The sequence below is a fragment of the Tyto alba genome, unplaced genomic scaffold (assembly GCF_018691265.1).
Source record: "Tyto alba isolate M040663 unplaced genomic scaffold, T.alba_DEE_v4.0 Super-Scaffold_2, whole genome shotgun sequence".
In the NCBI taxonomy this organism is placed as follows: Eukaryota; Metazoa; Chordata; class Aves; order Strigiformes; family Tytonidae; genus Tyto; species Tyto alba.
In genome coordinates this window covers 82,423,569-82,448,737 of record NW_024881282.1, presented here as the reverse complement: position 1 = coordinate 82,448,737, position 25,169 = coordinate 82,423,569, and the positions used below count along the sequence as shown (strand labels likewise).

General features: G+C 46.4%; 2 protein-coding genes across 5 annotated transcripts in view; one reads left to right on the top strand and one right to left on the bottom strand.

The window, feature by feature from the left end:
• Positions 1-4,267: 4,267 nt before the first annotated feature.
• On the top strand, positions 4,268-13,739 carry TMEM243 (transmembrane protein 243). Its single transcript, XM_032985830.2, has 4 exons — positions 4,268-4,430; positions 11,020-11,070; positions 11,959-12,063; positions 13,235-13,739. The coding sequence occupies exons 1-4, from the start codon at positions 4,353-4,355 to the stop codon at positions 13,355-13,357; spliced, it is 357 nt and encodes a 118-aa protein (XP_032841721.2). The 5' UTR covers positions 4,268-4,352; the 3' UTR covers positions 13,358-13,739.
• DMTF1 (cyclin D binding myb like transcription factor 1) overlaps positions 13,733-25,169 on the bottom strand; it is a 31,327-nt gene continuing 19,890 nt past the window's right edge. For all 4 annotated transcript variants that reach the window (XM_042792210.1, XM_042792211.1, XM_032985827.2 and 1 more), the window contains 7 exons: positions 24,789-24,940; positions 23,095-23,310; positions 20,785-20,870; positions 19,969-20,127; positions 18,846-19,232; positions 15,908-16,055; positions 13,733-15,093 (listed from right to left, as the gene is read on the bottom strand). In XM_042792210.1, coding sequence (XP_042648144.1) covers positions 14,984-15,093; positions 15,908-16,055; positions 18,846-19,232; positions 19,969-20,127; positions 20,785-20,870; positions 23,095-23,310; positions 24,789-24,940 — 1,258 coding nt within the window. In that variant the 3' untranslated portion in view covers positions 13,733-14,983. The remainder of the gene's footprint in view (positions 15,094-15,907; positions 16,056-18,845; positions 19,233-19,968; positions 20,128-20,784; positions 20,871-23,094; positions 23,311-24,788; positions 24,941-25,169) is intronic.

The window sequence follows — 25,169 nt, the reverse complement described above, 5'->3', positions numbered from 1 at the left end:
GTACAAACATAAATGTTAAGGTAGAGAGGTCTTTAACCACGTGTGTCAGGATTAGGGGCATGGTCTCATTTTCCAGGGGAGATTTCAGAAGTTCGATGAGCTCTGAAATATCAGCTCAGTGGATCCTGAATCCTGAGTCATGTCTATCAGCCTCTTGATGGCTCCTGGAGCTCTGGCTGCAGGAAAGGGACCACACCAAATGTGTCCTCTTCTGTAGGTGGAGCAGGATCTGATGCCAAATTAAATCTTTTCCTGAGTTTGTACTTGTATAAAAAGGACCTGGGGTTGAAAATGACATCTAAGTCTCAATGCCAATCCCCTTTCCCTACTTTATACTATTTTTCACAAATCAGTGAAACTCCTTCTTTAAAACAATGTGATTTTCTGCTCCCTACAACTCTGCCTGAAAGGTTGTCCTAGAGCTGCTCTCATTTGATTGACTGAAATCCCCCAGTCTGAACATGATACTACAGCTACATCCTTCATAGCCACTTGCTCTTGTGCCAACATAAGCCATTAGCTTAAACATTTTATTTCACTCTCTAGCATTTATTCCTCCCCATGCTGTGCATAAAAACTCCAGTATCCCTTCTTGGCCTCCCTTCTGCAGGGCTAACTAAGCCAAGCTTTTCAGTCTTCCCTTGGAAGACAGAACCTTGTGCTGATCCCCCCACTGTTGAGCTCCTCCCAATGCCTGTTTCAGAACAAAACAATCTCTCCTGAGCTTGAGTGGCCAAAACAACTAACAGACTCCAGACGGGATCTCCCTGGTACCTGGTACCACAGCAGAAATTATTCTTTTTTCCTGTAGATTTTCCTTGCCTGGGATCGCATCAGCCCCTGCCGCTGCTGTACCATGTTGGTTCACGAGTATCATCTGACCGACACCAAGACTTTCTCCTCCTTTTCCGCTTCTGACGGAGGAAATCCCAGCTTAGAGCAGAAATTCCTGTTTGCCCCTAAGCGACCCATGAGTCCTGATACATCCACACCCCTCTTGCTGCTGTTATTCCTGTACAGCCTCCGATAAATGATCTCTCACAGTAACTTCTCAATCTTAGCTTGTTTCTTACTTTCCCTGAGGACTACTGCTACAAAGAGTTATTCATTCCCAGCCTCTGAAGGACTTCAGCTGCATTGTGCACCGACAGAGAGAACGATGCTCGTGGACGGGACCACGTGCACAAGCAGGGGTCTTGCTGAGATACTCGCTGCCGGGGAGCAGCATCTCTCGGGCGAAGCAAACCAGCTCTCGTGGGACGTTTCTCACCTCATGATCCAAGCGTGTCTCCTATTGAGAAAGAGGACTCAGCTCCACGAGACACACCGTGTGCTGGACAAGTGTTGTCGTCCACAGGAAGGGACACAATTTATCAAACCATTTGTACCGTGAAAGCAGATGCTTGGCCAAGTCAGCTGCTAAATCTGCTACGCTATCTGGTGAGTCTGTTACATTAATGGCTCGATCAGGTTCTTCCTCATCAAATTAAAATTGCTGCCTACTGACTGAAAGTGTCACCCAGAGAAGCATTTTGATGCACAAGCAAGTGGTCCAGGTGTGAGATGCAGATCTGTTAAGTGGAGAAGGCATGTAGCATTCAAAAAATGAGATACTGCAGCAGAGCCTGGGCTGAGTAACTCTCCTGTTCTGATCTCAGCATGGACACCTGAGCACTTTGTGCTCTTCGAGGTGTGTTTGGCTCGTCCCAGGGCCATGGGACAGCCCACAGGAGCCACGGCTGTCCCACGCCAACACCAAGGCCCAGCTGTGATTTCAGGCACGGGCTGCTGGATCATGGAGGTCAAAATAACGGCTATTATCCTCTGACAGAATATTTGATAACAGAAAGTGCTGTTCTAGATATCTAGGGATAAATCTGGTTTTCCTTCTCCTGAGCAGTCCAAGAGATACCTTTCATGCCAAGCTTCAAGTGTTGGAGGTGCTGCTGATGAGTATGGAAGGAAGCAATAGAAAGGGAGTTTTTGTCAGTTTATATCCTAAAGAGGCTGAGACAAGCACAACCTACCCTCCTTGGCCAGAAATGTGAGTCTTGAAACGAGCTACGCAAGTGAAACCCCTGGCAAAACAACAGGTAAATGGGTTTATTTGTCTTATGAAACCCAACTACTGCAGACTGTATTTCTGAGTGCCATTAGGTGACATCTTCATCTCATGTATGAACTATTTATCAGTGCCATTGATGTTCAAGTAACAGTTTGTGCTTTTCATCAAGTTTTGCCTGTGTTTCGCGTTTGTTCTTAATTATTGGTAACTAGTCAATAGATGTTGGAAGAAGGTTATGTCCGTTTGTCTTACCGAGCCGTAACTCCAAGCATATACCCAGTATGCAGCACAGGGGTCTCGCTGCCCTCCAGCATCCCAGTGCTTCCCGGGCCCCAGCCAGACCCTACGCAACCCTCAATATTTAATCTGGGCAGAGCCAGCGACTGCTGAGGAATAAAATATGTGAGTGCTGAAAAACAAGTGTAAAACCAACAGTAAGGTTTCTATAGGTCAAGAGCACTTGTGTGTCTGGAAATCACATCCATCACCCCACGGTATTTTTTTTTTCCAAGTGGCTCGAGATGACATGAAGAGTCTCTCCACTGCGGCCTGGAGACCCTTCACCAAACAGCGAGGGGGAACAAACACTGGAGGGATACAGGAGCCCTTTGTGACTTTTCGCCCGCTACTTCAGCTCAGGGTGAGGTCAAGCTCATCAAAAGCTTGATAATTTTCCAGCCTTGCTTGAATTTAATGCCTTTCATCTCTGAAGTTGCGGTGCTTTGGTCTTCAAGTGCGTTGACCACAGGAGGCTGAGTGGAGACGAAGTGCACCCAGCGCCCTGCGTACACAGCACGTGCCCCCAGGCCAGGCAGCCCTGGCATCGCTTTTCACCGAAAATGAAATGTTTCACAAGAAAAGTGACTGGTTTCACTGGACGGTCTCTTGTTCAGGAGTTGGGGAGCTCCTGTGAGCTGTGACCAGTGGTCTAAAGGGGGATCTGGGATGACCGGGGGTGGCAGGAATTGACCCCCAACCAAACAACTGCACAGACAATATTTGCAGCTGTTTTCCTTCTTTCTCATCTTTTTACCTACAGATCTGGCCTCCAAATTTTTTTTTTTTTTTTTTTTTTTTTTTTTACCTGTCAAGAAAGAAATGCCCATGTTATTTCTACTAAATTCCACTGATACTTTGTGGAATTTGTCTTTCAGGGCAAGAAACCTCCTGGGAAGTTGTGGAGAGGTGTGTGGTGGGGGAGAACAGGGTTGGGAGGAACTGATAGAACCTGTTTGAATGAACGAGTGAAATTTGTCCTGGGACACGTGACATTTAGTACATCTTAACTGGTTTATTTTCATCCTAACATGCACTTGGAGAAATGCTGTAGCCATGGTGGTCTGGGGATATCCAAAAGGAAAGATATTTTGTGAGAGTGAGTGAGGTAGTTGGAAAAAATAAAATTAATTAAAAATAAAACTTAAAATTAATGAAAATAAATTTAATAAAATACATTAAATAACAATAAAAGAAAAAAATAAAAGTACCAATCCCCTTTCCCCCCCATCTTTCTCGCACGCAAACCTGTCTTCAGCTCTGAAAAAGCAGCAGCAAGCTCTAGGCAAAGCAGCAGCAGTGCACGGGAGTTCATTGGTTGAATCCGAGAGAAAACTTTGGCTAACGTATAGATCAAAAATATTTCACTGCCACCGATCCCAGCTCCAGGAATAATCACTGCCTTTCATCTAGTTTATGTAGATAACACGTGTAGGTGGCCGGGAAGACTGTGTAAGTTCATTTTTCAGCTCTGCTTGTGTCAGATCTTAAAAATAAAAATTTAAAAAATAAATATTTAAAAATTAAAAATAAATAAAATAAAAATGTAAAAAAAAAAAAAAAAGTAAAATCAATAAAATTGTAAACAAGCTTAATTTCTCCAAATCACAATATCATCATCAATAATGAGATGTGGTTAAACAACGGGGCTCTGTTGAATAATAAATAAACATAAGGAACAACAGACCGGTGACCTTAAACTCCTCTCCACCCCAGGGACGGGGCTGGCGACTCCGCAGCTGCGGAGGTCCCGCGGAGCCGCGCCGCTCCCGCGTAAGCCTCGCCATAATGCCGCGCAGGTGCGCTTAGGGATACGCGGTTACCGTCCGTCCGTCCGTCCGTCTGTCCCCACGGGTGTAACGCCCCCTTCCCCCCCCCCCCCCAATTCCCCGCGGCGGGGGGCGTGGCCGGGCGCCGGGGGGGGGCGTGGCGTAGCGGCGCGCGGCGGGGCGCGGAGGGACGCGGAGCGGGGGCGCAGCATGAGGGCGGCCCCCCCCCGCGCCCCCGCGCCATGGAGGGCTTCGCCGCCCGCAGCTACGGCACCGGCGGGCCGGACAACCGGCCGCTCTTCGGGGAGACCTCGGCCAGGGTAAGGGCGGCGGGGGGGCGCGGGGAGGGGGGAAACCCTGCCCGGGACACCCCCCCCCCTCCCCCCCAAAAAATAAAAACCCCACATCCCACCCCAAAACAAAATTAACCCCAGGAAAGAAAATGCGGCGGTAAATGTAAATGCTCCCCCCCCCCCCCGTAATAAAGAACCTCCCTCCCCAGCTTTCCCCCCCCCGGTAGCGGCAGCTCTGCCCCGGGCTCGGCAAACGCAGAGCCCCCCCCGCAGGCAGCCGGGCCCCTGACAGCCAGGGACCTGCCGAAATCCTGCGAAGAAATTAAAAAAAAAAATAATAAAAAAAGAATGTCCTCAGTTCCCTGCAAGCCTGCACCAAAAATCGGTAAAGCAGCAACAAAGCTGCACCCCGAAAGAAAAAGATAAAAGGAGAACACCCCCCCCCCCCCAAATTCCAACAGGAAGAAACCCTTCAAATTGGAAGAACTATAAGGAAAAAAAAAAACCTGCAATAAAGCAAAAACGAACCCTCTCTGATCGGTGCCCTGAAAACATAACAAAAATAATCCATCAACAACACCCCAAACAAACAAAACCCCCCCAAATTAAATAAAAAAATAGCACATGCCCAGAGCAATCCACCGGAGAACCCCTCCCCAAATAAAAAAGAAACTCCCCAAACACCCCATCCTCATCCTCCAAAGAAATAAACTTCCAAATAATCCTCCTCAAACCAACGCCCCCTTCCCCAAGCCCCCGGCAGGGAGCAGGGGTTTGGGGTGCAGAGAGCCCCAGGGTCAGGGGGCCCCCCTGAGCGGGGCTGGGAAGGCACTTGGGTGCAGCTTGGGACTTGGGTTGGGGGGGCTTTCACCCTGACCAGGGGGCCCCCTCAGGGTGCGTGTGGCCCTGCAGCCCCCCCAAAGTGGGGTCCAGGGCTGCAGCATCCTGAGCTGCATCTCAGCCAATTTTGGGGGACTTTGCTGGGGATGGGGGGGGGGGGCTGCTTTTGGTGCCCTGGTGGTAATTAATTTTTTTTTTTTTTTTTTTTTTAATTTAATCTCGTCCGGGTGCGCGGCGGTTGGCGGGTGGCAGTGCCAACTCTTCAGGTGTCAATTCCCCCCATGAGCCCCCCCCACCCCGTAATCCCACCCTCCCTGCTCAGCCAGGCAGCTTTTGGCGCTGCTGTGGGACCATGCCTGTTTCGGGGGGGGGGGGGGGGGCTGTGCTGAGGAAGGGGGAGCTCCCCCCCGGGGTGCTGCCCGGTGTCGAGATCCCTCGGGAATCGCGATACCCGGCGCTGCGTGCCCATATCCAACAGAGTGACAGCGGTTCGTGGCTTGGAGTTTGTCCCCTGTTAGGAGAGGTTACCCACCCGTGTGGGTTTGGAGGGGCGCAGGCTGCAATTGCGGGGAGTTATTCACAAAAGTGTATAAAATGCATCATCCTTCCCCCCCCCCCAATACTTGGAAGTGCTGCTAAAATGATAATGTTTAATAAAAGTGAAACTAGACAAATTTGGGGGGTCGGGGAGGAGGAAACAGGATGATGTGGGGTAGGAGGAGGACAGGCGGGACCTCCGAGAGGGTGAATTGAGGGGGGGACGGGTGCCAGCCCTGACGGGGAGCACTGGAGGTGAGGGGACCTGCGCCACAGTGCCCCGCGCGGGGTGGCGATGGCTGATCCTTGGCTGGGGATTTTGGGAAGCTTCCAGGGATGGGGACTTCTAGGGACCGGGATGTGCTGTTGGAGCCAGGCAGTCAAACCCCAAACTTCCCAGCCCTGGTCAAACCTTTGATCCCCGACCTCCTGTTTCTTTCTGGTGACGGCTCCGCTCACAAGGGCGAGTGGCAAATAATAAACGTGGGGTGTTAATTGCGGTTCCTGGGCTCCAGCGGGGATCCAGTGTCCTGCACATCACGCCCTGCCTGTCTCCTGTGGCTGATTTTTTGGGACCAGTGGCGGCCGATGGCCTGAGGTGGTTTCCTCCGTGATTCTCTGGGGTTGCTCAGAGACAAATGCTGGTGAGGACCAGAGCTGGAAACGTTCCGTCTCAGAAATGGCAAAGCTAAACTTTGCCTCGGAATGGGAGCAGGTCTGCTGGGAGAAGCGTGTCTGCCTGGTGCCACTTCTGGGAGCTGGGCGAGCGGTGGCCGCCGCTGGCAAACTGCGACCCTCTGGGCTGGCCACGAGGCCACGGGGAGGGGCGGGAGCAATGCTTGGGCCCCAGGAAGCCCAGCGCCCGAATCAGGGGGCTTGCACCCTTGCTGGTGGTTGGAGATGGATGTAGAGATGGGGATGCCTTCTTCTTGGTGCCGCCTTCTTGCTTTCCTGGTCTCCAAGCTGGTGGCTTTGGGGCTAAAGCCACCCCACGGGGATGAGAGAGCTGGGCAGCAGCATTGGCCTCCTTCCCCAGCCATGGTCCAGCTGCTCTTTGCCCAGCTTGCCCTCCCGTGCTGGCTGCCGAGCCGAGCTTGGGGGCAAGCTGGTACCAAAGAATCCTCTGGTGGGAAGAGGAAATGTAGCAACACGACGCTGATGAATGCCAGGCACTGTGGATTCAGCTGTGGTTACCAGGGAGGCAGCTCTGGCACCGAGCGGGTGTGAGATGATGCAAAGCAAAGGCACAAGCAGTAAGGTGGCAAAGAGGAGACGGAGCATCACAGATGCAGGACTTCTTGGGAAAGAAGGTGAATCTAGAAGCTGCTTGGGTTCCTCCGTGACAGGAGAGTTTAAATATAAGTGGGTGGGTGTTAATTGCTGTGGGTTGGTAGCAGAAGGCAATAGAAAGAGACTGAGCAGCTCAAGATGGGCATGAGGAGCCTGTGAGGGCAACAGCAGCACGTCCCCATGTCTTGCAGTAGGAGGATGGCCAGCGTGGTCCTGAGCACAGCCCTTCTCATGTATGGCATATATTGTCTGCTATTCCATGCCGTTTAATCTGGCACTAGATGAAGGTATCCCCCATGGCTGCGATTGCTGCTGACCATCTGGACTTGCTGATGTAAGGCATAAAAATGGCTTTTCTGTCATGCCCGCAGAGATGCCACCAGGTAGCCACCCTCCAGGGCACCAGCCCCCTCCCCGGTCCTGGCCAAGCCTCTGCCAGGAGCTTGTTCCCTGTGGGCTCAGCCTCCAAGCTGCTAATTTGGCAGATGCGAGGTGCCGGAGCTGGAACAGGGCAAAGGGGTCGTTCTGTCAAAGCCCCTGCTGTGGGCACAGTGGTGCGGTTGCACCCTCAGTCCTGCCTCAGTTTCCCTGTTGCTCAAAGGAACGCTGACCCAGATCCTGAAGGATACTGGATTGTGTCCTTCTGCTTTGCAAGGAATTGATGCTTCCTGACCTCATCTGCCTTGCCCAGAGGCAGCTGGAGGGAGACCTCTGCACCACAGCAGCTCCCTGGGACACGCCTGCTGCCCCCAGCCCCTGCAACACCCTCCTGGGAGTAGGAGGAGAGGGCAGAAACCCTCCTGTTCTAAAATGCGGCCTGTGCAACGCTGAAACACGTAATTCCCCGCCTGTCTGGTGAACAGCTCTCTACGTCTCAGCTGCTGGCTGGCTGAGCGGGGATCCCCGGCAGCGCATCGCGTGCTGCTGGGCTGTATCAGAAGTTCGTGTCTGTGTGTGAGCACCCTGTGCCCGTGCAGGTGACCTCCAGTAGCCTGCATGCTCACTCTTTTGGTGTGCGCTGCCCTTTTTTTTTTTTTTTTTTTTTTCTTTCCCCTCCTTACTCCAGAAGCTATCATAATACATAGCGATACTAGAGAAAAATCCTCCCTGAATCAGCTGTGCTGGTTGCACGAGCGGGCTGTGCCAGCTGGGTGATGTGCTTTATAGGACACGAGGCTCCTCACAGCCTGTTTCTGCATGCCCGGTATCCACAAGTGTCTGGCTGGGCTGGGCTGCGTGCACGGACACGGCGCGGAGGTGAAAGGCTCCGTCATCCCCAATCCCTTTAGCCGTCTCGGCCTCTGCTTGTGTATTTTTAACCTTTTTGCTGTGCTAAGCTGCCTGGGGCTGAAGTGTCAGCGGGCATCGGGGAATACAGCCTCTCGCCGCTTTGCCAAGCCTGGGATTTCAGGATCAGTGGCTCTAATCCCCAGATCCTGAAATACCTTCTTCTGCCGGCAGTGCATTCGGAAAATTTTAGTGACCACAGGGAAGGGGATGCCCTGACCCGCAGGGACTGGCTGCCACATGGCAAAGCCACTCTTCTGCCGGCGTCTGTGCTCGATCTGTGATGTCCATCACTCGGCGGCATGAGATGAGAGGTCCCCGTGCTGGGGGGATGCTCTCTCCTGCAGCCTGTAAAACAGGCAGACAGAAATGCTTCGTGGTCACCACCGAGTCCAACCCCCTCGTTTTCTCCTGGCAGACCTCTCTCTGATCTGGCAAAACGGGTGAATTCTCCCTATCTTAGAATTGCCACCCTCCATGTCTCTAGTTAATTAGGAGAAACCTAATCATGGCTGAGTTTCTGGATGGGGTATCTTGTCCGTAGGTATGTGACCGTGTGTCCATCCCTGCCGGGCTGTCAGCGGAGAGCAGGCTGTGACTGCACTCACCGGGTTAACTGTATGGGATGGCTCTTGGCTTTCCTGCCCTTCCCTCTGCTGTTTGAAACCCATCTCCCTGTGGCACAAAGGGAGAAGGGATCCAGCTGCTCACCTCCTGCCACCCCTTTCATCCCTGGGGAGCCAAGCCCGAATGCAAACTCTGTTCCCCCTCCGTAAAATCACCTTGGTGGGCTCAGCTGGGTCTGCAGGGCAAGGGCAGAGCAAAACTGCCGTCCTCTCCTGATACTGGAGTTGCTTTTGGGGATAAGGACTCTGCATACCATCTAGATTAAAGTCAGCTTTGAGTTCTTTAATTTATTTCAGTTTAGGTGGAGGAGCCCAGCTGAGCTGTCGTGATAGGCACTCGTGGAGGCAGCATGTTTGCATATCTCCCCGTTGCTTCTGATACTTGCCTGGAGTTATTTCTCTCAGCTCATTTTTTGCGGTCAGTGGTGGGTACCTTGTAGGTGGCTCCCAGAAGCTGCTGTTGTATCGCCAACATCACGTGCGGAAATGCCGGTGAGGAGACGGGGTTTGTGCCTGGCTGGCGAGGACCTTGCGCAGGGGGTGTCGGTGGCGATTTCTTACGGAGGTGGGTCACTTCCCATGGCTGCAGCCACCACCGTGCCCCCATGGCCTGGGGCCTCTGAGCCGTAGGAGAAGTGGTCTGGTTTTACATAGAGGAGTTGGGGACTAATAGAAGAGGTTTTAAAGAGTCTGCTTGCTGTGGTCCCCATGACCAGGGCACAGCATCCGCCTGTGACTGAGCCCGAGCTCCACCGAGCCGTAGGTCAGGGCTGGTGCTCTCCTGCCAGAGCATGCTTTGCTCTCTGCCTCCTTCTCTTTGCTCTCTGCTTCCTCCTCCTGCCCCACTGCTGCCATGTATTACTTCTTCATGACCCGGGGCTTCTCGCTCTACAAATTGTCTTCCAAAATGTAATGCTAGGAGGGGAGAAGGGTGCAAGACTGGGTTGAGGGAAACCTGAGTTGCCCAGCCTGCTGGCTGGGGTGCCTTGGGCAAGATGCTTTCAGTGCTCCAACTCTTTCCTCACTTTCCTTTAACTGTACCCATTACATGACTCTGATTATAATTAACTGACGTTCTGGGGTTTTTCTCTCTGCACATCTTTTCTGCTGTAGCTGTTCTTCTAGCATGTTATTTGGGGAGCCACCCGTCTGGGCTGTTACACCTGACTACGTGCAACCCAGCCCGACTCTGGTGATAGATGTTTATACTCAGAGCAGCACCGTGACGAAAGGGAGGAGGCAGGTATCCTGACAGGGATGGGAATGCTCTCCTTTTGTATCAAGTAATTTCTTACTCCAGCGAGTGTGTCAGTGCAGGTTCCTGCCCTGGGCGCTCCTCGGAGCCCACAGTCACACAACCCCGTGTCGCTGCCCGTCCCTGCCCAGCTCCTGTCTGGGGTGGGATTGCGATGCTGATGCCAAGGGATGCCTCTTCCCAGCTACAAAGAAGTTGTCTCCTCCCAGCCACGTGTTTTATACAGATGGGGAGCAGCAGAAAGAAGTTGGGGGGGATATCTGTCTGTCGAAGCAGGGCCACCCTGAGGCGTGTTCAGGTCTGCTGGTGTTAGAGAGGAACATTTGGGGTGTGAAGAACACTTCACCTCCTTGCTAGTTGCCCACAAATTCCAACCTAAGACACTATCAAGCTATTCATTCTCAGACACTGAGACTAAAATAAGCTTTGTCTGACAACCTCCATCTGTGCATTCCCACTTTTTAAAATTTTCTAAAAAGGATTTGCACATCTGTAATTGATTCGGACGTAGCGAAGAAGCCAGTTGCAAATGAGCAAACCTGCTGCACAAGGAATTGTTCAGTACAACCTCCCCGAGGTCCATGGAGTTGGAGAAAGGGAAAACTTCCTGCATGGCAGAGCTGGCCAGGGAGCCTCGATGGTGCTGCTGGGGATAATGTGGCTCCGGGCTGATGTGGTGCTGTCAGTGTTGCTGGTTAACAGTCTGTTTTCTGTGTTTGCTTTTTTTTTTTTTTTTTTTTTTTGGCAAGGCGTGCGTGTAACTGTCCTCTCTTTTCTTCAGGACAGAGTCATCAACCTAGTTGTTGGCGGCTTAACATCCTTGCTGCTTGTAGTAAGTATCCCCCACCCCATCCCATGTTTTGTGCCTCCCTTAGGTGACGGGGTGAAAACCAGCGTTCCTCCCCAACGCGGGCAGCGAAACTCCACTGACTGAACAGGTTGTAGTTTGAGGCTCAGGCAGTCACTTTGGGGTGCACCTGTCTTTTGAAACTCTTTGACAACAGGAGAAGCAGAATACCTTTCTTCAAGCCATGTTTTAAGATCTGGCTGTGCAATAAAAAGCCCCAAGAGCCTGGGCAGATTGTCCATCCTGGCTGAAGGTGAGGCTGGGTAGGATGACAAAGTCCTTATGACCCGGGAGAATGTGTTTGCTTCTCTTTATTTCTTTCTAGTTATGATTTATTTCCCTCCACTAACGGCCCATAGGAGCTCTTCCAAAGTTTGTCACTTTGTCTCAAGCTCTGCTTTCCCCAAGTTTTGAAGACAAACCCAGCGCCATTGAGACTGGAGAGCACCGGTTCTGCAGTCCGTGACGGCAGCATCATTTGAGAGCTGAGGTGTAGGGAGAGCCAAGGTGCAGCTGGTGGAAACTTGGGCTGAAGAGATGCTCCTACACGGGCAGCATGCACCCCCGTGCCTGCTGGCTGTTTGGGTACTTGGAGGATGGTTTCCAGCAAGCAGCCAGAGTAGCAAAGCTTCTGTCATTTTTTTTTTTTTTTTTCCCAATCCTTCCAAGTCTGCAGTTGTGTCAAAGCGATTTCCCTCCCGAGTTGTACGTTTCCCTCCGGCGTCCCATGGGGTGGGAGTTGAAGAGCAGGGAGGGGCGTGCAGCGCTGGGTGCGCGCGCTGGGGTACGCCGGCTGTCGGGGCCAGCCCCTTCTCGTCGCAGTTCTGACAGCAGGCGAGAGCCAAGCCTTCATCTTTGTTTTCCTCCATACAGGTCACTCTAATCAGTGCTTTTGTCTTCCCGCAACTACCTCCAAAACCTGTGAATATATTTTTTGCTTTCTGCATCTCCTTGTGTTGCATTTCTGCTGGCATACTTGTAAGTACCGCCACGTTTGCTGTGCAAGCTTTTGAGTCTATGAGTAAGGATGAAATCCGAATAAAATCTGCTTTATGTGGTGCCGCCTTCTTTTTCACACTCTCCTAGAAAAGCTTTCCTGCCTCCATAAAACAGGTTGACAATGGAAGTGTGGCAACCAGTTTCCTATTAGCTGCAGAGTAAGCATGTGAACTAAGCCAACTTCTGCAGACCAGCTGTGATGCAAGACTTGTCACCTCTCTGACAGTGCCACCTGTAGCTGCCAGTGGAGACAGAAAGTAGGAAACCGGGGAGCAGAGCAGTGAGATGGGAATGCTCATGCTGCAGGAGACTAGGGGTGCAGCAAAACCCTTGAAGTGGTGGGGCCAGCCAGGCACTTGCAGAAGCTGGCGACCTTTCCGGCAGAGGGGACGAGTTCGAGCGGCAGGAAGCGACAGCGGGTGGCATTTCATCGGGGGAGTAGCTGAGGTTCCTCCACTCAACAGTTGTGGCGTCCCAGGCGTCGGCAAAGGGAACTGGCAGGTCAGAGTTCAGAGCATGGTTTGGGTTGGAAGGAACCTTCAAAGATCATGTAGTCTGACTCCCCTGCCAGGGGCAGGGACAGCAGTGGCTCCTTCCTCTGCTGTAGCTGTCCGTGCTTGGGAGCGTTCTCCTGCCTCCAGCTGTGACTTGGAGCCGTCGCAGCCCCGAGCCCCTGCTGGTTAGGGAGCTCTGCCGTGACAGTTTCTGGTTCTGTGGCTGGTAGCCATGACTGCCCGCGAGAGAGCATGTAGTGCAAAAACCTGATGTTTGTCCTCGTCAACCAGGGTGTAGCCAGTTTGGAGTGTTAAAAAAAAAAACCAAAAACCACCCACTCTCTTCAACAAAGCTGACAAGACAACCTGTGTCTTCACAGTTAACCTGGCACCCTGGTTTCACAACCAGTCTTGTTCTGGGGAGAAACACCTTGCCAAATTCTTGGGTGTTCCACCAGCATGCTAAGGGAAGAGGTGTTATTTCTTGTTAAGAAAATTAGCTGGATTCTACACCTAGTCTTCTCTGGTCAGATAAACTGGGTTGTTTTACATAAAAAAAAAAAAAAACAAAGGTCAAGAAGTAGCTAGTCCAGTTGCCATGTTTCCTCAGAAGTACCTGGCATTTTAAATTAATACAAACTCCTCCTCTCTTCTAGATCTATTGGTATCGACAAGGAGACCTGGAACCTAAATTTAGGAACCTAATTTACTATATATTATTTTCTATCGTCATGTTATGTATATGTGCCAACCTGTACTTCCATGAAGTGGGTAAATGATGGATATGGGGTATTCCCAGGGATGATGCTACTGTGTCAGACTGCTTTCAGCTCGGCTCTATCCAAGACGTTTAAGTGAGGACAATCAGCCTGAGAGGAAAGAAGTGGGTTGTGCAAGGATAAATCAGTACATGATTTTCATGTAAATGTATATGTAATGTCCCTCTTGTTGGGGAGAATTATTGCCATAAGATGTGACATTCTGCTTTTTTTTGAAGAGCTACTGTTGCACTTAATGAACATTCCAGTTGTACTGATGTTTCAGAATGGCACAAGCTTTTTCATTTTGGAAAAAACTGCATTTTTTTATTACTGTACAAATAAACTGCAGCATTGCAAGGGTCTGTAGCAGTATAAATAAATGGCATCTTACAGTTACGTACGACAAATACTCTTTATTTCGTTTAAACTGAATATACAATTATTTCTGTTCCCTAGGCAACCATTTGAAACTACAACTTATTTTTCACATTAACAAAACCACAGACTGAAAAAGACCAACTCTTGATTATGAAGAGCTAATTACAGAAATAAATAAAATAATTTATACATGAGTCTTTAGTTTCTATAGCTTTTTCTCTCAATTCCTAGCTAACAGGCTGCTGCTCAGCCTAGTGTCTGTTTCAAACCCTTGAATGTAGGAATTAATTGGCTTCCTTTACCTCGGGATCCTATGCCCAAATTCTCAGAGAGCTGTTTGTTTCTCCAAGACTTTGCCACTTCCACACCACCCCCCATCTACTAACCTGCTGCATAAATCACCTCTGGAGAGCTGGCTGGTAGTGTCATGTAAACAGCGAGAGACACAAATGTTCCAGCCCACCCACGAAAACCTTCAAAGAAGTTACAAGCTTGTGGAGGGAGGCTGGGGCGTCCCAGTAGCTTCCCTTTCTCATAGCCCTTCCCTTTTTATTCAGCTTGCTGTAGTGATGAAGGAAAAGAAAAAACAGAAAAAGATTTCCCGCAAGTGATCTTTCTGAGTTCTGTCTGTTGCCAGCAACGGACTCCTCAGGAACAAGCAGAACATAAACATCTGCATCTTCTTCCAATGCCGTAGCCGTACTAACAAGCCAGATGAGTTGGGAGTACAGACCATTTCTTCATGATGCTGCCCATGCTCCCTGAAGTCCTTGATGGAATACATTTCTTCCTGAAATGTAACAGTCTCTTACTCCATGTATTACAAGAGTCAGTAAGTGCAGAAATCCTCACCCATTCTTCATGAGACATGTGCAAACTAATTCTTGCTGTGGCACTAAAAGGCTACAGTCCACAATCCTTGACTTCTGTCCAGTTTCCCAGATGTGCGGTTCAGCACACCAGTAACAAGTCAGATTGGAACTGACCACGTGGATCGTAGCAGTGAGCACTGCAAGAGAGAGGTTCTTCTGAACACTGAAACACACCGGCCGAGACGCAGTACATCAGGCTTCGGTTGGCTGCTCTGTAACCCTTGACAAATGAGGTAAATAGCCTGAGCAGAGAAAGTGCACTGTAGTCATTTCAAACTGGAAGTTTCTGTTTAAAGATACAGACTGACTGCTTGCTTTGGAAATGTGGCACTGGGTTGTAACTAATTTCACAATGCAAACATGGTCAATAGAAAATGGACACAATTACTGCTTCTCAGTGACAGCTCACTAAATCTTCAACATCCTTCGAATCTTCTGAGTCAGGACTGCCCAATGACGAGCCAATAATGTGTGACCCATCTCCGTGATGCTGTAAGATAGGATCTGTCAAAAGACATAGTACATTAGAACTATTATTTATTGTGCCATTACACCAAGACATAAATTACACACTCAGGAAACAGAAAATGCAGCCTGGAATTTTAACTCATTTTAAGCAATGTAGCTCAAACCACGCAGTTTTCAATTTCTTGTTTCAAGGTAAGCTGTAACTAATATGGATGCAACTGGTGTGACTCACAGTGGGATTCGTCAGGTATTACTGTATCAGGCCTAGTGCTGGCCCTCTGATGGCTCTGCAAGGAAATCCTTCCTTGGGAAAGGAGCGTTTGTTAGGTGCAGCAGTGTGAGAATATCTGTGCTGCTTCCACGCCTGAAGTGACTCTTGGCACTGGAAAGCGTAGCACAAGCCAGCAAGCCCTTCCAGGTGAGTGCTGTGCAAACACACCCCCAAACAGCCCAGCCCCTCACCATGAGAGGCATCAAGTGCATTTCTGATGTTTCTGGTCTTCTCTCAAATAAGAAACAAATTTAATTCAAGCACCAGGCGTGAAGAAATGCACATTAAAGTTACTTGTTACCCTGTGTGTACTAATTCGAGGCTCAAGGGTGATGGAAACAGCTCAGCAAGTGATGAAGCAGCTGCTGTTCTAATGCTTTTCCCACAAGGTTAAGTGGGACTTTCTTCTACTGATACCAGCTGGGTAACCAACTTGCTTAAAGTTTCACAGCAATGACATGGAAAATTACTTAAGAGAAAGCAAGGATATATGAAGCGTTGTTTACAGGAACTCAGAAGTGCCATACTGCCTTAATGAATCCTAGCTCCAGCATCAGTCATACCAAGGGTCTGTTGTACCTGTTAGAGTTGTCAGGGGCAAGACTGATTCGCTGTCTATATCATCTGTTGTCTGGATAAAACCATGGGAAGAAGGAACAATAAGTACAGTTTCATCATCTATTGTAGGCTGATCAACTTGTTCTTCTATCGTTGGAGAACCCAGGTCCTGCACAACACAGAAGAACGGGACATGAGAGTGTACTCTTGGTAGCATAAACAGAAAATTGTGCATTGCTCTGCCCTACTCCATAGTAAGCAACAGACTCTCTGGATGAATTTTATCTCACTAAATCGAACCGTCAGCATCTGAGCTGGTTTACTTCACCATTTATAGGGCATGTTTCATCCTAGTGCAGGTGTCTAAAAACTAGATGAGAAGAATTCTATCGCGTGAGCAATAGGAGGGGGCAGGGGGAGAGGAAAGGAGACTGCAAGGGCATAATAAAATGTTCTCCTGTAAGTCAAATTTTTTGTCTATAAAAAGCAGTAATTACGCGTTTTCACTACTTGCTGTCTGTATGCTTTGAGATACTGAAGCAGTACCTTTATAGTACCTACCAGCTCCACAAACGCAACAGCTTTACCTGAACTTAATGCTTAGTTTCACAACTTCTACTTCTGTGTGAAGTTTTAACTATCAAACACAGAGCTCAAGAGACCCATTTTAATTACTGTGCCTTGCTCGCCCTGTCACTTGCTGACTGTAGGCTGGCTCCAAACTTTTTTAACTGAACCTCATCATATCAAAAAAATTGGCAACATACAAGTCGACAATACCCCTGCTCTCTTCCAGTTCTGTAACAGCTGCTGCTGCCTATTCTCTGGCTCTTGTAGTGCTGGAATGGCAGTAATACATCTGGCTTAGTGTCACAGCACACTCCAGCGGACTCCTGGTTCTGTAAACGCAGTGAAAAGATATCCTAGATAGTACTGCCAGAACAAGCAGGAATATTTGGATTCCAGTTTTTGTGTGTAATATGCATAAAGTTTGTTCACGCTTCAGGAATCACTGATGTAGAACATTAGCAAATGTTGCTGGGGGAATGGAACGTACCTGGATTCATCACTGTGTTCAGAGGGAGCAGGAAATGTTTGGGAGAAGTTACAGCCCTCTCTGTTTAAGAAAATCCTGAAGTTCCTCCACCTAGTTTTTTAGGAAAATCTGTTTCTGTATGCAGTTTCAGTGTTTTTGCAAAGGCACCTGTCTGAAAACCCCTTCCCTGGTGCTGCTGAAGAGGAGTTGACTGTGCTGCAGCTCAGTGAGTTAGACTTGGTCCAAATGTGCACCCATTCATGCAAGGCACAGTATGCCCGACCTGCAAAAGCAGCTTTCTGCAGAGAGCACAGCTGAACCTGCCCACGATAAGCAGGATGTCGTAAGGCTTGAAACTGGAAAGAGAAGGCGTGAAAAACTAAAGAAGCTATTGTGGCAAATGGGCACCTTTCCCAGCCAGAAATAATAAAACCCTGCAGCATGACTGCCTGCTTCCCACTACCCACACCCACAGTGACAATACAATACTGGCAAGTGCATAAAAATAACACTGACTTAAAGAAAGCAAAATTTAGGCATGTCTTTCTAGAGTAACTTATCACTTAGAATCACACACAGACAGTTCACTATTTCCTAGAATTTAAATACACATGTCAAACTTGAATCTGACTAGAAGTGTAAGGCAAATTAGAATTAAAAACTCAGTTTGTTTTTCTATATAGAAAAAAAAAAAAAAAAAACGTTTAGTACCTCTTTATACCCTGCTAGCTGTAAGTGATTTCTAGTTTAATTAGGAACTAGGTTTATAGCAAAAGTTTACTAATTCTACCTCAAGAAGCTGAAATTTTAAACTGAGTATTAAGCTGATGGGCTACCTCAAGTGTTGAGAATCTTATCACAACTATGTCAACCATGAGACAAGAGAGAGGAAAACGGAAGAATAATCCCTAACTTTGGATGTATTCAGGATTCAAACAGTTCTGTAGTAGCAAGCTGTTGAGATGTACAGAGATCCTTCTCTTTGTAAGAGCATAATGGATACGCATTGTCTATTATAAACTTTTTCAAAGACAAAGCCTAACGAAGTCAAAACATATCAACAATGGATTTTCGAGACTGATAAAGCAGAATTACAACAACTGTAGAGCAACAGTGGTTTAGAGAACAGGACCGAGTATTTGAATCTAACTCATCTCTTCCCACAGTCTAACCTAATCAAGCTTCTAAGGAAAGAGGTATTTTCTACCCACTGAAAACAATTATCTTGTTTTTAGCATTTCTGTTTTCCTTGACTTACTCATTATCATAGTTCCAGCAACTGAAAGACAGAGGGATTTAGTATGAACAATCCAAATACCTGAAATCATTTGGATAAAATAATTTCTGCATCTCAGGTGTTGGAGCGGAATAAAACTAAGGCCAGAGAGAGAAATACCTTAAAATCTTCAAATTCCAGTTTAACAGATACGTAACCGGAGTAGTGCGTTTAATAGAAGCCCTCAAAAATGGAAACTGTGGTGCACCTCAAAATATGTTATTAGGTTCACAGAGCAAAACCTAAATACTCTACACCTCACCTTGCTTGCTCAACAGCCTATCTACCTTTAAAGTATGCGTGTTGCACAATTAACAGCTTAGTTTAAAGCAACAGCATGAATTAGTGATCAGATGCAGGCAACTCTTTTCCACAGTCTTCATGCAAAAGTTCCCTGAGTGGTGAAGAAACTCCACAGCTACTGAGCTATTCAATGCTCCAAGTGAAGTCAAATATAAGCCATAGTACCAAATCAAATGCTATCACTTTCATGCCCATAACATTAATGAAGCTCAAGGGTAGAGAATCTGAACAAAATACTTGTAGAACTAGAATATGCATGAAATCGCTGATATATTTCATACGAATGGCTTAACATAAAGGTCAAAGATGCAGTGAAGTCATTCAAATATCATGCGCTTCCTTACCTCAGTAACATAAGTGCTGGGTAAATCAGAGTGAGGATCCTCTTCCCGTTTCAGGCTGGCATCTGAGATTTCCTCCTCGGTTCTTACCATAACTCCATCCATCAGTTCACTACTATTCCTGCTGCTGAATTTGGAAGCATCATCTTCATTGTAGGCTGGCTGTTCTTCATCACTCAGCTTGGACTGATGGATATCATCTGGGAAAGTATTTGTTTCTAGGGTGTTGGGAGGATCTGTCAGGTCAGCTGACTGAATATCTGAATCAACAGTAAGCTCTGCCTGAGTGACAGAGGAGGAGATCCCTTCAGCAGCAACGGTGCGGATTATGACACTTGGCGTGTGGCACTGCACCGTGACATTGTCACTTGTATTTAGCAAGTGCTCTGGCTGTAAGCAGTATTTGCAAGAAGAGACAGAAATAAAAAACAAAAACCATCAGAAACTTTCCTCCAAGTATCTTCAAATCTTTCAGCAAATAAAAGCAAAAGGATTCAAAGAACTCATTATTAAGTGTAATTTAGAGTTTTACATATAAAGCGTGTCAGCCCAGATCATCTGTTGACCTTTCCTGGCCTTAAATTATGAATTTGTAGGCTGAATTTGGTGTCAACTGTTCTTTATTCTTTCAGTCACAAATAAATATATAATATGAAAAAGGCAACTGTCCAGGTGAGGATCACTGCAGATTTAAAAGATGAGTTTTTTCCCCTGAATTTTGCATCAATTTTGTTATTCAACCTCCAGTTTGCTTCCCCTTCCCTCCCCCTAACAAAAAGTAATACTGTCACTGCTATACAAGTTTTGCTATACAATATTCATTTGCGAGAGTAAATGGCAACATCAGGAAACTAGTATTTTGTTTTGCTGGGGGACATGCCACTAGATGGAGACATCATGTTCAGCTACAGTAGGAACTAAATTGCTTACTAAGCTAAATTTTGAAGCAACTTGAGGTTGCTTTTTAAAAACGATACAAAAACCCCCAAAGTTTTCATTCTTTAAGCAAAGTAACACTGTTATGACTTAAGAACTGCTTTGCAAATTTAACATGCACATACAGAGGCCTGCATTATTATGTTCCCACTGCCCAAACTCCAGTGTTTTCACCTCTCAAAATACCTACCGATAAGGCATGAACGATGATCTGTTCTGGGGAGGCTGGAGCAGCAGCAGCCGTTAGGGTCATGGTAGGACTGGTTGTCAGTGTTAAAGGCAGGCCTTGGCTTGAGCTTGTCTGTAGCAAGTATGTACCTGGTGTTCCAGTTGGCTGCAGATGGAAAGACTACAAAAGACAACCCAAGTTTAGTACCCAAACACACCGCCTTCCTGGGCCACACTCAGAGCATGCTTATTTACACGAACTAGTCTAACTCCCCTGGAAAAACAAACAAACAAAGCCAATCTCTACTGCACTGAACGCTGTACTGCACTCAAGGAGTAGGAAGAAACTAATCTATAGCCTTAGGCTACCAAGACAAGTATTAATGCTAAGACTCAGGTGGGACTGTATTGTGCTGTACAACAGCAGGTAAGAAAGGGACAAATTCAACTTACTCTTAACATTGAGATGGAAGAGAAACTGTGCTATAAATTACAGTGCAATGGAACTGAGAGAATCTTTACTTGCTGGGAGCTTCCTCTGGCTGTTATGTCGTATTTCAACAACCAAAAAAAAATAGCACAAAGGAAAACTTCAGAGCACTAAGGCATTAAGACAGATTTAAAGCATTTAACTCTAATTCACCCTTTACTCCACAACCCTAATGAATTACACTTTTAGAAATAACATTTTGCTTTGAACTTCTGAGTTTTAGGTCTCTTGACTTCCTCTTTCCACTTGAGAACTGCTTTTCTGGAAAATGCACAGTTCCATACTCTAAGAAGTAGCTGTGCTTAAAAGAAAAAGCAGAGTAACAAATATCAGTTCTCTGTTACTTACTGGAAGAATTTCAAACGTCTGTAGTGTTCCACTGTTTAGCGTTATTGTCTCAGAATCAACAGTAGCAGCAGGGGAATCGGTTGAGGCTACAAAAGGAAAAAAAAAAAAAAAAAAAGAAAAAGAAAGTATGTAAACCAAAATGTTTCAGCCCTGTAGAGAGCATAACATACTATAATTACTACATAGCAGGGTACTCTTAATTCCAGTAATAAGAAAAGGAAAACTGGCTGCAATCCTAATGACAAGGTTCTCTAATTGGTACCCAAGATACAATACTATTTAAAGAGAGCATTCTACAATCCAAAAGAGCAAAAGAAAGAAAGTATGGGTTTAGTACACAGGGATAAAAGCAGACAAATAAAGTTATCTGACGTGATCTAATTACTTTTTGTAATGAGATCTGTCAGAGGTTCTGGTGTAATGATATGCTTTGGATCAAGTATTACTTGTTTCATCCTGGTGTCAGGTTTAATATTGATATGTTTCCCACAGAATTTTTTTTTTTAACGTTTTTTGTCCTCCCCAGTATGTCTACCACTGGTGAGACACTATATGCTCCCCGAGGTATTTGCCTACCCTCTGTGTTATGACTGCAATGTATAAAAGCTGTAAGTATTCTTACTACAACTGTGTAATTATTTATGCAGTATTTCCAGTAATTCTAAAAGTAACGAAGGCAAGCATTGAAAACAGTTCTTGTATCAGAGATTTCAAGATCACTCAATCCAAACATCTCATAACCAAAGCTTTGTAAGATGTCAAAAAGCCACTCTGTGGCTTCAATGTAGAATAATTTTGGTCTCTTAAGAAGATACAAGCTCTGATTTTGAAGCTCTTGTTGTAGTGGCATGTTCAAGGTTTCCTGCTGCAGATTTCCTGGCACCTAGTAGCAGACAGCTGTGAAGTGTAGCCTGTCTGCTACCTAGCCAGTTATGTTCATAAAGTTTACAGGAATTACCCCTTCAAAACCTTGAGCCTTCCATCAAATGCAGCTGGAAGTGGCTAATAGGTTCAGCTCTCGTGGGACTGGGAAAGACACAGGACGAAATTCACTTTGATTACACAAACACAAATTCTTCAGAAAGCAGACTAAAATGGGGAAGAAGGCTTGTTAGGCAGACAGGGGCAAGTGACATCACAAAATAACCATTACAAGATTGAATTCAGAAAGGACTAAAGGTTACAGAATACCAGCACATCTTGCCTGCTTATCAAAACCCAATAGCTTTGATCAAGCCGGGTTGAAAGTCTCATACCACTGATGTATCATGACAGATAAAAAGTTCTTGGCTTAGTGCTGCATGTCATTCTAATTAAAAAATTAACCAGATAAAATGAAGATGGCATTTAATAAGTAGATTAAGATAGGCTAATCTAATGAAATTATAGAAAGAAAATAGTTTACCAAGTGCCTATCTAGTCATAGTCTGAAGAATCGGTTCTCAGCCTGATTAACTAATTTTGTAATCAGCAAGACTGACGCACTAGATTTTCTTAATAAAATTCACAAATTACAAACAGTGCAAAATAGTAAGGCAATGGAGACAACAGGCTGCATGTCGGGTGACTGGACAGGAGTGACTGGAGTTACTTAGTAATACTAGTTACAAAAACAGGCGATAACCATTACAATCAAAGTACACCTAGTAATAAATGTTTGAGAATGAGCAAAGCTCATCCTTAAGAGCACAGGAAGCACCAACTTAAAAAAAAAAACCACAGTGGTTAGAGCAGATCACCAGCTGAACAACAGTGTGACTCAGCAGTTAACACTTTCCAGAGTGTATGTGCCTAGAAATAACTGCATAATAAAGAGCAGGACTAGAAAAAGCACTACATAATCTTCCCTTCAGTATTCTTCATCAGAACGCAGGGACAGCAGTGTATATATTTTACAAAAGGAGATCTTGTACGTCATACTCATTGTTCTGGACAAGAGCTACCAGAAGAAACTTAAGGAATAAGCATACATACTGCATATTCATTAAGAGGCTTATGTACTGAAGTCTTTTCAAAGAACATGTTTTATGCCAAGCTCTGGCACGCATGCCCACAGACAGACACCTGCAACCCCTGTGTCCAGGCACTCCAACTGCAGCTGCCTGGTACTACTGTCACAGTAATACCTACATTTGCCCAACAAAGCTAGAAATGGGCAAATCGAATCCAGAAATCCTTAACACGAAGTTATAGCAAGACCAAAGCAGAATTAGTAACATTAAGACGTGCCCGCTCCTCCTTCACCATCTTAACCTAAGAAAGCTTTAGGTTTCATTAGAGGACAGCGAGTTGTTCGTTTCAGCTACTTACAGACATGTGTAATCTGGACTGGAATCTGCAAAGCTGCCACAGGGCTTGGTGCGTTGCCTGCGTTCTCCTCTAAGCGAGCCACTCGAATCTGCACGTGCTGAACCCCCGAACTGGAATTAGTGTTTGGCAGTCCACTTCCAGATTTGTTCTCCGAAAGCTGGTGCCCTGGATTGTTTTTTTGGTTCTCGTGGAGTTGCTTAAGACCCTTTATCAGCACTGAGAGAAAGAATACTCGTGCTAAAGCATGCTGAAGAAGCACATTTGAAATGCTGCATGTGAGATTTATCCAAGATGAAAAAAGTAACCAGAATCCTTCTGAATTTGGAACCTAAACAATTTATACAGATGTATCAACTAGAAATTTAGCACATACATAAAATACATTTATAGTCAACTACTGGAGTAAATCTGCTTTTCTGAAGGAAACTAGACATTTTAGGATGCTTGGGGAAAAAAAAGCAAAGCTCATAAAATTTTGGACCTCTCTAAAAACACGTATAATATATCCCCAAACTACAATCAAGTGCCACTGTCACTAGTTGTGTAATGCTGCTATCAGAAATAAACACTCCAATCTTACAAAACACGGAAGCTTATTTGTTCAAGAGGTTGACAGAAGTGTCACTGGAAACAGGGAGCAAGAATATTAATCTTGCAGTAGCTATACTACAATTATTTGTTTCTGCATGAAGTGGCTAATTGCTCCAATAAAACTGCCTACCTTTCCTTCCCTATGAACATTTTGGTGCCACTGAGAGAGCAGTTGACGTATACAAGGTTACAAAAGATGAGGCCTCTGCTTTTCTAGCATTCAATACAGCAAACTGCTTAAACATCTCCCACTCTTGACAGCATGACATTTTTGTCAGAGGAGCCTGTCGATTCAGTGGTGTATTTGTATTATGAATTATTTGATGCAATAACTGCCTATTAATGTATGGTAAACATAACAGGGCTACCCTCTCAATTTCAGCCTCTGGGCATGACTAATACATAACCACACTGATGACTACAGCAAAAGTGTCCATTAAATTACACCTTTCATTATGACATGACTGATCTGATTTTTTTTCCTCTCCCCAAGTCAGAGAAAAGTAGGACTGAAGGTCACGGAGACTGAAACACCCTTTGGCTCAAGCACTGGTTTCTCCAACCAAGAACAAGAAAACACTATGTGAAACATATTTGGGAAGCTTTATATTCCCAATTCCTCCTCCTCACTGTGCAGCTAGTAGTAGATCTACCTTCTGTCTACAGCTAAGGTTCAGCACCTCACAAGAGATTACATTTTAACATTTTAAAGGTAACAGATCTAACCTGAGGTGATACTGGTTAGGCTGCAGATACATATCCTCTTCCACCTGAAGAGGTCATTGACCTCCATACCAAAGATCATCATCATCTGGGAGCTGCCAGCTGAGCTGCGTATACAGGTCCTCTCCCTTAGCCAAAGAGAGAGAAGTTGGCAAAAATCTGCTGTTGTATACATCAGCTTGGCTTATTTCAACTGAAACACTTAAGGATTGCTTGTAGAAGCAATTCAGCCAGCAGACCCCAGGGGCCAGTAATTTCCAGAAAAGGAGCAATGTGCTCTTTGGTAAGCAATGCTCTGAGCAGACTACAAAATGCAGCCTTATTCCTTTGACATTTGTGAAAGGAACTTTCAGAAGAGAAGTGTGCAAGTAGTACATTACCAGGGAATGAAACATCTTTGTGGTTTGCAATCTGTCTTTTAATGGTCCACCATTTACTTCGAAGCCACTGTGGTGAGCGAACACTACTCCATCCTTCAGCTAGTAAATCCCAATTGATGTCATTTTCATCAGAAACTTCAAGTTCCGCTATCCTGGCAGGATACAGAAAATATTTACCTGTTAGAAACTACCCTCCAGACTGGAAGAGGTGTTGCACATCTCCGGTCTTGTCACACGTAACAGCAGCAAAATGGCATGCTAGTGAATAGTCCACCAGAGCTCATGAATCGACACAGGCTTCCAAGGCGCCACGCTGCCAGAGGTCAAGCAGAATCATAAACAACAGAAGATGGACTAGACCTGTTAGATGATCCAGTCCAT